Source organism: Callospermophilus lateralis, chromosome 7 (assembly GCF_048772815.1).
Source record: "Callospermophilus lateralis isolate mCalLat2 chromosome 7, mCalLat2.hap1, whole genome shotgun sequence".
Taxonomy (NCBI): domain Eukaryota; kingdom Metazoa; phylum Chordata; class Mammalia; order Rodentia; family Sciuridae; genus Callospermophilus; species Callospermophilus lateralis.
Window position 1 is genome coordinate 140,151,976 of NC_135311.1, and position 11,732 is coordinate 140,163,707.

The window sequence follows — 11,732 nt, forward strand, 5'->3', positions numbered from 1 at the left end:
CAGACTCAGGTCAAAGAGCAAACTGTCCAGTGGCCCTCCCAGCTGCTTAAGACTCCTGCCCTGAGAGAGGTCAGAAAGCGGCTGGCACCCCCAAGGACCAGATCTTGTTGTGGCTGGAGCTGATCTGAATAGTCAGGCAGCCTTCTGGGCTCTACATTGCATCACACCCCCTGCTTATAGCAAAAGAGCCTAAATCAGGCTTGGTTCAGGGAAGAACTGCAGCCCTGTTTTGAGGAAGGTTCTAGAACAGTCCATTGACACCCTAATCCCCGACAAGCTTGGAATAGTTCCAGAGGCCAGCACGTCCCTGCAACTCTTCCAGCCTTCCAGACCTTCCTTCTGACCTGACGTTTATCCAGACCCTGCCTCCACCCTCTGTGCCAGGGCTGTGGCTACACCCTCAGGGCAGAGCTTGGCATGGCTGACTGCTTCTAACTCAGTGTCCACTCCCAGCTCCTCGGAAAGGCCTTCCCAACCCCCTCAACTTAGAGAATTTCCTCACAATTTTTTTACTTTATTGCGTTCTTTCTGTAGACGCAGATTCCAGGGCTCTACCTGCTGGACAGGCAGAGCCGTGAAAGCGGCAGAGCTCTTGGCCTCTTGGAGCTCTGTCCTCCTGGGGCAGTGACTGGCAGACCAGCACCCAGGAGCAGCAAGAACGCACATCCAAACGGGCTGCCTGCTCCCGACTTTGTCCTCTGCTTCTCAAAAGCCACCGGTGCAGGCAGGCTGGAAGGTTAGAGAGCTCAGGCTAGTTGTTGAAAAAATAAGTGTGTCTGTGAGCAGGAAGGACCTGCATGATGCCTGCTCACTAGGGCTCAGCCTGGTAGGACAGAGACAGTGCATTGCCAGATGGGCACATGGAAGCTCAGAAAGGGAGTTTCATCTAAGGTCAGAGGGGCGACCTTAGTCTGATGACCCCAGACTCCTCCATTCAACAAGCACTCACTGCCTGTCGGCACTGGGCAGAGTGAGCCTCATTAGTTAAGGGGACAGACACAGAGGCACGCGGCACACAATGCCAGCTCCTGATCAGGGCCACAGGGGAAAAGAGCCAGGCCACGAGCGTGTTGTGGGGGCGGGTTACCATGTGAGCAGGCTCAGGGCTGGCCTGGCTGAGAAGGTGGAAACCCAGTGAAGACCTGAAGGAGGGCCAAGCAGGCAGGGGCTCTCTGGAGAGGTTCAGGAGAGAGACCCGCCCACGCAGCTGGAGGGTGCCAGCCCCCAGGAGGGGCAGTGAGGCTGGGGAGGAGCACGGATGAGTTATGGGGAGGAGGGTTGAGGTGAGAGGGAACAGGGCCAGGTGGGAGGGCCTCCCGGCCACTATAAGGGTTGGCCTTCACCATCGGTGAGCCAGGAGCCTGTCAATTGCCTAGTGGTCTCTCTGCACTGTCAAAGGCTACAGATGGAGCTGGGCTGGCAGGGCCAGGATCAAGGTGGGGAGACCAGTCAGAGGGCGGCTGGTAGACCACAGTTAAGTGGCAGGCCAGGACCAGGAGCTGTGGGTGGAGACAGAAGCCTCACTTCGGGGGCTTCCCAGACCCCACTGGCCCTCCTTTCTCAGAGCCTCCACCTGGCTCAGGGGCAAGGCTGGCTGCTGCCATTCCCAGTTGGGACCAGCCAGCACAATCCCTGCCCCAGGCCCTGCTGCCCAGGTGACCTCCACAAATACCAAGAGTAGGCCTGGGGGTAGTAATTAAGAATGAATGATTCCTTGCTGCCTGTGGCAGAAACAGGTGCCCAGCAGGTAAGGGGCTATCCCAGCCCAGGCAAAAGCTCCAGGCTTTACAAAGGGAGGGCTGAGCCACGGGCCCTGGGGCTCCCTAAGAGGTGAGTCCCTGGGGAAGCCCCTCTCATGAAGCCCCTTTCTACCCATCCCCGCCAGGGGCTGCCTGAAGCTTTGTGAGCAGCCAGGCTCCATGAGGTTTTTTTTCTTTTTTTTTTTTCCTCATTTTGTTTTTTAATATTTTTTAGATTGTTTTTTAATATTTTTTTAGTTAGAGATGGATACATGTATTTATTTTGTTTATTTATTTTTATGTGCTGCTGAGGATCGAACACAGTGCCTCACATGTGCGAGGCAAGTGCTCTGCCACTGAGCCACAACCCCAGCCCTCCGTGAGGTATTTTACTAAAGAAGGAACAAAGGGAAGTACTTGGCAAACTTGGAACACTGAGAGATTAGGACCTGGACCAGGAGTGGGGGATGCAGTTTGCCCAAGGTCACACAGCAAACCAGTGGTGCCTGCAGTTGGTCAATAAGCCTCTTCGAGGCACCATGTCTATGTCTACCAGCTCCACGAGGCAGAGACATCTGCCTGGTTCACTAATGTATCTCTGGCACTTAGAATATTGCCCAGCACATAGCAGATGCTCAATAAACATTAGTCAAAACTGGGTGTGATGGCACATGCCTATAATCCCAGAAACTTGGGAATCTGAGATAGGAGGTTCACAAAATAAAAATAAAATAAAACAAAAAATAGAAAAGGGCTGGGGATGTAGCTCAGGAGGAGAACACCCTTGGGTTCAATCCCCAGTACCCAAAATAAATAAATGAATATTATTTGAATGAGTTGAATGAGTTAGTCTATAAAATGAACTGATTACAGAGCTACTGTCTAGAGTGGGTGAGAGGCTCAGAGAATGCCACCTGGTGCCAGGCCCCGGGAGGCACTGGGCAGGCAGGAGCTGTTTCCGGTTTACCCTGAAACACTTTCTAATCCCTGTGCAGTTTCAGGTCTGGGGGAGGGCTGAGGGAAGGAGCCCCCTGCAGGGAGCTGGAGTAGAGAATCTGGGGCCAAGTGATCTTTAGTTTACCATGACAGGTAGAGGCCCCCACGGGAAGGACCTGGAGCCTCCCTCCTCTCTCCAAAGCTCTGGCCTTGAGTTCTGGGCTGAGCCCGGAGCTTCCCTCTGACTGGTCAGTCCCCAGGGATGTCAGAAGCAGACATGGCAGTGGGTGGTTCCTGGGGGTCAGGGGTCTACCTGCTCCCTGCCCCTTCCCAGGCAGCCCCAGCTGGGGATCAAGACACCTCATCCCCTCACTGGCCACTCATGTTCCTGTCCAGGAGGGTCAGTAGCCCTCTCCAGCTCTCTGACACCCAGGGCCTGGGACAGCCCTAGTCAGCTCTGCCCGGCCCCAGTTCAGGGGCTCCCTTTCAGTGGGAGCTCAGAGGGAGGCTCAGCAGCCCACCCCTGAGGTCACCACGGCCAGCTCTCTGCCTCTGTAAGATCCGGCTCAATGAACTGGGATAGATTAGAGGAAGAGTGGTCTGTGCGGGATGTTCCCAGAGACTCAAGCCCTTTCTGCCATCCCAGGCATCAGCAGGCCTCCCACAGGCTGCCCAGCCCTCCCCTGCACCTTGTCACCATCGCAGCCCAGAGCTGCCCACGGCCTCCCTGCGTAGTATCAAATTTCCACTGCTAGTTCTGGGTGTCCTTCCTCCCTCACAGGCTCATGGGCCCAGGAAGAGAGCTGAGCCCTCGTGAATAATTCAAAGGTCTTCACAGCAGGCCCAGGAGGCTCACGAGAGCATAGAGTCACAGCCCTCAGATCCAGGCTGCCTGGCTCCTCAATTGGGCCTGTGGTCAGGGTCACTCAGCTTCTGCCTTCCCCAGCCCTCGTATGCACAGCCCTGGGGAGCAAGAGTCTCCAGCCCCAAGACGGGAGCCTCCGTGGGTATACCAACCCCCAGTCCCAATCGCCAGCCATCCCCTCCGGCCTGAGCCCAGCCTGGCAACCACACAAAAGCACCTCCTTATCAGCCAGGTCACACACCACTGCAGGGAACAGAGCCCAAGCCCTCTGTCCACCTCCCTGAGATTCATGGTGACTCCTGGGGGTGCTGGCAGCTCATCAGCCCAAGGCATCTGGCTACAGAGCTGGGCCCCACAGCCCGGTCATGCCCAGATCTGGCATGGCTCAGCCAGTCTCCCCAACGCCTGGGATCCAGCCCCCAGAGGGCCCGGGGGACAGCAGGTCTCATCAGTACTTGCAGGGACAGGCTTGGAGCCCTCTCAATTCACATTGCTAGGTTCTGGTGTTCCCAGGATCAGCCTGGCCCTCTGGGCACCTCAGGTGTACTGGGCAGGCGGGCAGGGGCAGAAGCACTTCCTTGCTGCGTGACCTTCCTCCTTGGGACCTTAGTGTCATCTGCTTGAAGCAAGGGGGTACAAAGATGCATCAGAACCGTAACCGTGGAGGTGGGGGCATCATGTCCCAGGTGTGGCTCCCCAGAGCCCCAACCTGGAGTGTCTAACCGGAGTCTGGGCCAAAACCTGTGAATGATACAGGGAGACCCTGCACTCAAGGGTCTCTGGGGCCCTCTTACTCTAAATTCCACTGACTTTGACCTGACCCAAGCCTGACACAGAGTGGCCACCAAATGACTGCGAGGAGAACGCCCATCCCAGGCAGATCCTGCTGGGTCTCCCACTAACCAGACAAGAAGTCCTCGCCTAGGACGATGAAACCAGGCTCAGCCTGCCTGTCCTGGGTGGGGGGACCACTAGAGCCCAGCCACCCTACATCCATGTCAGTATGTCAGCTACAGATACCTTGTTGTGTTGTCACATGGCTAAGCTGGCCTCTGGCCTGCTCCCTGGTGGCCAGTGGCCCTGAAGGCACCCTCACGAATGGGCCAGACCCTTTTACCTCAGAGCTGCTCCCCTCCTGATGTCAGGGCCAATTTTTGGCTCCTGGACCAGGCACCCACCAGAAGAGAAAAGTCACTGGCCAGAATCACCACCCTGGCGCCATCCCATTGGTGTCCTGCTCCCTCAAAAGGGCCTGTGGCTTTCCCCAGGACCCCTACCCCTCAGGCGCACCTGAGAACTGGTTCCTGCCCTCAGCCAGCTTCTCATGCGATTCTGGCTCTGCAGGGTCCCCCTTTCTTCCACATGCTCCCACCCCACCCCGGGGCTCCCCAGCTTACCATCCAGCTACTTTCTCAAACCAGTCACTCAATCCAGGGACCCTGGGAGTTTGGGAGCCTTGTCCCCCATGGCAGTGGGAATGGGTGAGGGGCCACAGGAATGCACGTGCTCTCTGGATAACTTGCCTGGGCTCCGGGGCTGGGAGGGGCGGCTTCCCTAACTGCCTGAGTACTGGCGAGGCCCCTCTACCTGACTGATGAGGGTCTATGAGGTGCTTCTGCCTTCCCCCTTTCCAACAGTCTGCTAAATGAACACAGGCAGGTGACCACGGGTTGCACGTCCAGCTTCCCAAGTCCAGTTGCTGCTACGGCTAAGGGGGACAGGCTTTTAGATGAGATGGCCAAGGAAGCCATCACACCCAAAGAAGATGAGTGGCGTGGCAGACTTGAGGCAGCCCCTGGGGCCGTGGCTTGCCCTACCACAGGCCCCTGAAGAGGGAGGACCTGGCCTGGGGATGCGGCTCAGTGGCAGAGCACTTGCCTGGCATGTTCAAGGCCCTGGGTTCCATCCCCAGCACCAAAAAAAAAGAAGGGTTGGGGTCCTTACTCAGGGTAGTGCCCGACAAGAAGCCTCAGGGAGGGGAAGTCTCCTTTGGCGGCGGCATAATGGACAGGCAAGGCGCCCGTGTCTGTGGCCATGGTGGGTTCCCCACCGCCGTAACGCAGCAGCCAGTTCACCACCTCAGGGTGGCCGAAGCGGGCAGCCAGATGCAGGACCGTGGCACCAGAATTGTCTTTGTCCTGTGGGAGGAGAGGTGGTTCAAGTTCTCTGGCCTGGATCTGCCCCCGCCACGGGCTTGGGCCACTGCCAGCCTCCCCCTGGCCTGGGGGGCAGTGCTGTCCTCTCTGTCCTCCCTTGTGCTGTGGTCAGCCTCCCTCAACAGGTTTTTTGGGATAGAGCTGATCCCAAAAGTTTGAATCCTGCTTCTGTCTTTGGGAAACTAAGTGGCCTGCTTTGACCATAGCATTGTGGTCTTCAGAGGCCTGCAGGATGCAACGGTGACACCCCACACAGAGGCTCCCAGGACGCGGCACCCGGGAGTGATAGCAGGAGTCCTGGCTCCAGGCCCAGGCCAAAGCCCTGACACAACCTAACGCCTGAATGAGCAAGTGTGTTGCTTGGCTGAGGCAGGGCCAGGAAGGGGGGGATGTTGGGCTGTGTCAGGATGGCACTGGGATTGGGGGGACACCCTGCATCCCCTCTCGCCCTCTCCTTCTCCCTGCTTCCCAGATCTTTCACAGGATGGAGGCCTCCACTTTGGCATACCTCTGACAGCCCAACCTCAGTACAGGAACTGCCCCCAGACTCTTCTGGGCTGGGCCATGGGAACAGGCTGTGTTCTTGGTCCCATGGAGCAGTCAGCCAGCAGTGTATATGTGGGCTATGGTGGCCCCTAGGAGGGGCTGGGCAAGACCCCCACAGGAGCCCCAGAACCTCTGGGCCCAGAACATCCATACACATCTACTGTACGTCTGTCGGGGGAAGGGGCTGCTCACAGCACCCAGGCAAGAACTCAAGCGTCTGGACTCAGAGGCTGACACATTTGAAAAACTGGGTACCACTCTAGAATCAACACACCAGGCACCTGGGACAACAGGCAGGGCAGGGAAGGGGTTGGAGCAGTAGTGAGATATTGGATAGTCCACTAGGATCAGGAAAGTGAGGCCTCTCGTCCCTCCTTGCCCACGACAAGGGCAAGGACAGATGTGGCTAAGGTAGGAGGAATTGACCAGAGACCTTGGCGAAGGTAAATCTCGATGGGAAGAGCACCTCCGAGGCTCCTGAAAGGAAAGGAGGACAAGGGGACTGGGGAGCACTGGGCACTGCCAAGTCATGGGACGAGAGGAACAGATTGGCTGTCCCATTAAGGAGGTGGCAAGGATTGTGGGGCAGAGAATAAATGGCCCACAGGAAGCTGAGGAAGATGCTGAGGCCCCTCTTGTAGGCTGTGGGTGTGAGGAGACCGGCTCAGTCTGTCCCTGAGTTCACAGGACAGGGCTGGCTAGAGGTGGCCCAAGTAGGACCACGGTGAAAGACGTCCTGATATCAGATCTTGAGAAGGGCTGGCCCTCTTCACTGGCCCTGGGAACTAAAGGTCTGGCGCTCCAGGGGGTCCTGATGGCTCAGGGTTTCTGGGTGGCAATGGCAGCACAGACACAGTACAGAGAGTGCCACGAGCTGCCCAGGCCTCGGGCCTCTCCTGTGCTGTGGCCCACACCCTAAGCTTCTTATCTTGTGGGATGGGCAGAACCAGGGATCGAGGTCATCCCCTCCTCCCACTTCCACCCCTAGCACTCAAGTGTGTTGGGGATGGAGGGCAGGAGACTTGATAAACTGGGCACAAGGCCACTCACTCCTTCCACCTCCTCTGCAGTGGTAAGGGAGGCTTCCGGCCAAACTGGACACTGGGATCAGGAGGAGAGGGAGGCTTCCAGCCAAGCCTGCACACCAGGATCAGGGAGGCAGGCACCTCCCAAAAGAGTGGGCATAGGCCACATGGCCAGGAACCCTCGATAGCAGGGCCAGCCAGGAGATAAGGGGCTGCTCCACCTCCCAGGAAGGATGGGAAGGGGGGCCTTGCCCTCTGAGGACAGAGACTAGGGTGGGTTGGCCTTCCTTAGGGCGCAACAAACCAGCTTAGGGGAGGCCCCGCCTCCTCCCTTCTCTCTGCAGTTAAGCCAGTGTTCTTCATAAGTGGAAAATCAATTCTGCCCCTCCCACCACTGGCTGCCCCCACAACCAGAACATCATCCAAATTCTTCACCTCAGCCCAGAGACCCTCTGGCCTGGCCCTGGTGGCCTGTCCCCTCTGCAGCCCACTCCACACGCTCCCTCCTTGCTGTTCTCCAGCAGAAGGACGTGTACACCTGAGAGCTTGGTACTTCCTGTCCCTATGCTCAGAACTCCCTGATCCTCACCTGGCTAGCTTCTTCTCATCAGCCAGGACTCCCCTGGGAGGTCACTCCTCAAAGTGACCAGTTGGGGCTTAGGGACAAGAAGACCCAGACCGAGCTGAGAAGTAACTTAGAGCTGGAAGGCCTGAACGTGCCGATGTCCTGTGGAGACCACATTGTCATGTCCCATCACCCTAGCCCCACACCCTGGCTTAGGGACATCTGCATCTCAGCCTCAAGTGAGCTGTGGGACTTTGCCCATCCCCACCTCCAGATCTGATGCTGGAGGGAATGGGCTTCTGGTTCTGCCATCCAAGCCCTTTGCCCCACCCCCAGGACTCCAGGATCAGTGCTGTGTCTCTCCCATGCAACGCCGGCCCACTGAGCCCAATTCTCCTCGGCTTCTCCAATACTACCCACTGCTCTTCCAGGGAGGGGCCAGGGCTTGCTAGGGCATCTGCCCAAGGACTCAATCCCGGGAGACCACCCCATCCACAGCTCTTTGGAAGGAGGGTTCAGCTAAGCCAGGAGGACCCAATCCCACCTACTCTCTCGCCAGGGGGGGCTGGGAGGAAACCCTCTCTGGGGAGGAATCCCCAAGCCGCTCGGGGAGCAGCGGACCCACCTGCACCCTGCAGCCGCCCTGCGAGAGCAGCCACTGCAGGCAGGCGAGGTGGCCGGTAGCTGCGGCGTCGTGGGCCGGTGTGGCGCCGTTACGTGCGCGGGCCGCGGCGGGCAGGGCTGCCTCCTCCACCAAGAAGCGCAGACAGTGCAGCTTGCCCGCGCGGGCCGCGTGGTGCACAGGCAGGGCGTCCAGGGGGTCGCGCAGGGAGGGCCCCAGCAGGTTGGCTGCATGCAGGGACCTCAGCACATCCAAATCTCCCTGCCGCGCCGCCTGCAGTGCCTGCTCCAGGGCCATTGTGCCGCCCGCGGCGCCGCGACCCCGCGCTCAGTGCGTTTCCCGGGGTGCCATGCGCGTGGCTGGGCCGTCGGGGCTGTGCGGACCCGGAAGGCGGAGCGGCTGTCTGCCTGGCCCTGGATCTGCTCCGCTTAACGCTCCGCTCCGCCTCGGCTGACTCTGGGGCGGGGACCCCGCGGGCGCCCAGCTTAAGCCACGGGCCCGCCCCCCGCCCCGCCCCCTTTTCGCCCCGCCTCCGCTGCCCAGAGTCCCCCGCCCGCGGGGACCACTCGGGTGACAGGGACAGGTGCATTCAGGGCTTCTTTCCTAATTTGCCTCACGTAAAAACTGAGGCTCCAAAAGACCGCAAAACTGGGCTAGAATTCGAGAGCCGTCCAGGCACAGAGGAAGTCATTCATCTGCCCATTTGGCCACTATGTGGGCTCTGGACACACAAGCCAGCGACGATTGCAGTTCCAGGGGATGACACGTGTCATTAGAACAGGCAAAAGGGGGTAATAGGAAGTGATTTGTCGGGGCTCCTGAGCGGCCAGAGAAAGATCCATCTGAAGGAGGTGTCTAGATTTACGGGGATGAAAAGGGACATGCATTCCCAGTGGAGGGGAGAGGTCTGAAAGGACAAAGGCCCTGAAGTAGGAACAGGCCCACCAAGCCCTCGAGGGCTCCCGAGAGTCTCTGCCTTCAGACCTACGCACTGCCCTCAGGTCCTCTGGGAGGGAGAGAGAGAGAAGGAGGAAAGGACAGGCGTGGCCAGTGATCTCAGAACTGTGGGTCTGGACGCCACAATTCAGATCTCCCAGGGCCGCTGTCGACCATGGGCTTGAAGGCCTGGGGTTGCCAAGCCAGAAGAGAAAGTGGGGGTGTGAGGGCTGGGGCCAGCGGGAGACACACCAGCGCGGTCATCCAGAAGCAAGGTGCCCTGACCCCGCGCTAGGACGCAGGAAGGCGCCCGAGGGCGGGCGGCGGAGCGCATGTGCACCAAACCCTGCGGGCGTGGCTAGAAACCGGTTGTGGGAGCTGGAGGAGGCAAGGACCTCTGGACGCGAGCAGAAATGCCAGAAAGTGGGGGCTGCGTAGCTGTAAGAAGCGCAATAAGCATATCGAGCGACCTTGATACAGCCTGTGCCCTTCCTTTCTCATCCCACCTCACCCCACCCCCATCGGAGACCCATGAGAGCCCAGCCCCTGTCCGCTGCTGACTTTCACCCAGCGCCTGGCACCTGCCGGCACAAGGCGGCTCTGGATAAGCTGTAGAATGGAGCTGCTTCCAGGAACACTTGAAGTCTTCGTTCTGATCTCTGCGGCTGCCTCCAATCTCTGGGGCCGCCACCTGATGGCGCCAGGCGTGGTGGCTTTCAGCAGCTCCCTGGTGACCTAAAAACCAGAGCCACTGTGCCCTGGTCAGGTGGGTTTCCAACGACTTCAACCCAGCTGGACCCTCTCACTCTCTGGATGGGGCCTGTGGTCCTTGGGACCTGGGACCTCTTCCCAGCAGTTTCTGGATTCCTGACAGCCTCACTACTGTGTCTGTTATGGCCAGAGCAATGCACCCGCTGCCTTCGCACTGCCCTCCTCCAGCATGCCCAGAGAGGCAGTGCCCCTCGGCCAGCAAGTAGCCCGAGCCAGGGACTAAATTGCCCTGTGACTCCTTCATGAGTACAAATCCCTGCAATCCATGTCCTCCACCCCCAAGGTGCCCTCCCCCAGCCATGGACACCTCATCTATTACATGCACTGCTACCATCCCTCTGAATAAGGCAGATGCCCCTTGGCCCCTCCCACTCTGCTAGTGACATCTATACAAATGCCAGGCATGAGCACCCACTCCCGTTAACCTGTTTCTCAGATTCCCTGAGGACACAGCATACACTCAGACTGGGAGCCTGGCCCTTTCTGCCAGGCCTTTTTGTCCTCTCTGGGCCCCCCACATCCTGCTGGGTCCTTTCTAGCAACACCAAAGAGGCCCCTCAAGACATGACACATGCATGGAACTCTTGCCACTGATCAGGTTTGTTCCAAGCTTCACCTGGATATTAATTCACACAGAGAGGCTGAAGGAAGTATAGCTGTTATCCTGATCTTAGAGCAGAGGAAAATGAGGCACCAGGAGCTTGTTTTAAGTCATCTCTCCTAAGATGATGCATATGGGAGGCCAGGCACGGTGGCACACACCTGTAATCCCAGTGGCTCTGGAGGCTGAGACAGGAGGATATAAGTTCAAAGCCAGCCTCAGGGGGCTGGAGTTGTGGCTCAGGGGTGGAGTGCTCGCCTATCATGCATAGGGCGCTGGGTTCGATTCTCAGCACCACATAAAAAAACCAAAATAATGTGTCCACCTAAAACTAAAAAAGAAAATACATAAATAAATAAATATTTTTTAAAAAGCCAGCCTCAGCAATGGCGAGGCACTAAGAAACTCTGTGAGGCTGTGTCTCTAAATAAAATACAAAATAAGGCTGGGGATATGGCTCAGTGGTCAAGGTTCCCTGAGTTCAATCCCTGGTACCACCCCCCCCCCCGAAAAAATCTGGGAAATGGCAAAGAACACTCTCCACTGACCTTGCTGTGCTCTTCTTCCCTTGGTACTTGAAGTTCTCTGGCCAGAGCACCCCATTGCCTCCCACCTTCTAAGTGTCAACTTGAGGACTCTCTCCTTTCATCTCTCTGATGAAATCTGAGACAGACATGCCATGTCTGCCATACCATGACAGACAGTAGTGAGGCTGTCAGGAATCCAGAAACTGCTGGGAACAGATCCCAGATCCCAGTGACCATAGGCCCCATCCAGAGAGTGAGAGGGCCCAGCTGGTGGGTGGGAAGAAACTGTTCAGGCTAAGTTCAGACCTCTCTCCCACCCACGGGTCAATGTACTTCCCAGGAGTGGAGACCAGGATGGATTGTGTCCCCATGGCCCTGTAGGAGGCCCTAGCTCACCTAAAGCCTGCACCCTACATCCTGTCCATCCAGCTGTCGCACCTAAG

General features: G+C 58.0%; 1 protein-coding gene across 7 annotated transcripts in view; it reads right to left on the minus strand.

Moving 5' to 3' along the window:
- Positions 1 to 8,896, minus strand: part of Espn (espin) — a 29,478-nt gene extending 20,582 nt beyond the window's left edge. For all 7 annotated transcript variants that reach the window (XM_076861406.2, XM_076861404.2, XM_076861403.2 and 4 more), the window contains exons 1-2: positions 8,458 to 8,896; positions 5,485 to 5,678 (exon numbers count right to left, since the gene is read on the minus strand). In XM_076861406.2, the coding sequence (XP_076717521.1) occupies positions 5,485 to 5,678; positions 8,458 to 8,751 (488 nt within the window). In that variant the 5' untranslated portion in view covers positions 8,752 to 8,896. The remainder of the gene's footprint in view (positions 1 to 5,484; positions 5,679 to 8,457) is intronic.
- Positions 8,897 to 11,732: the final 2,836 nt, after the last annotated feature.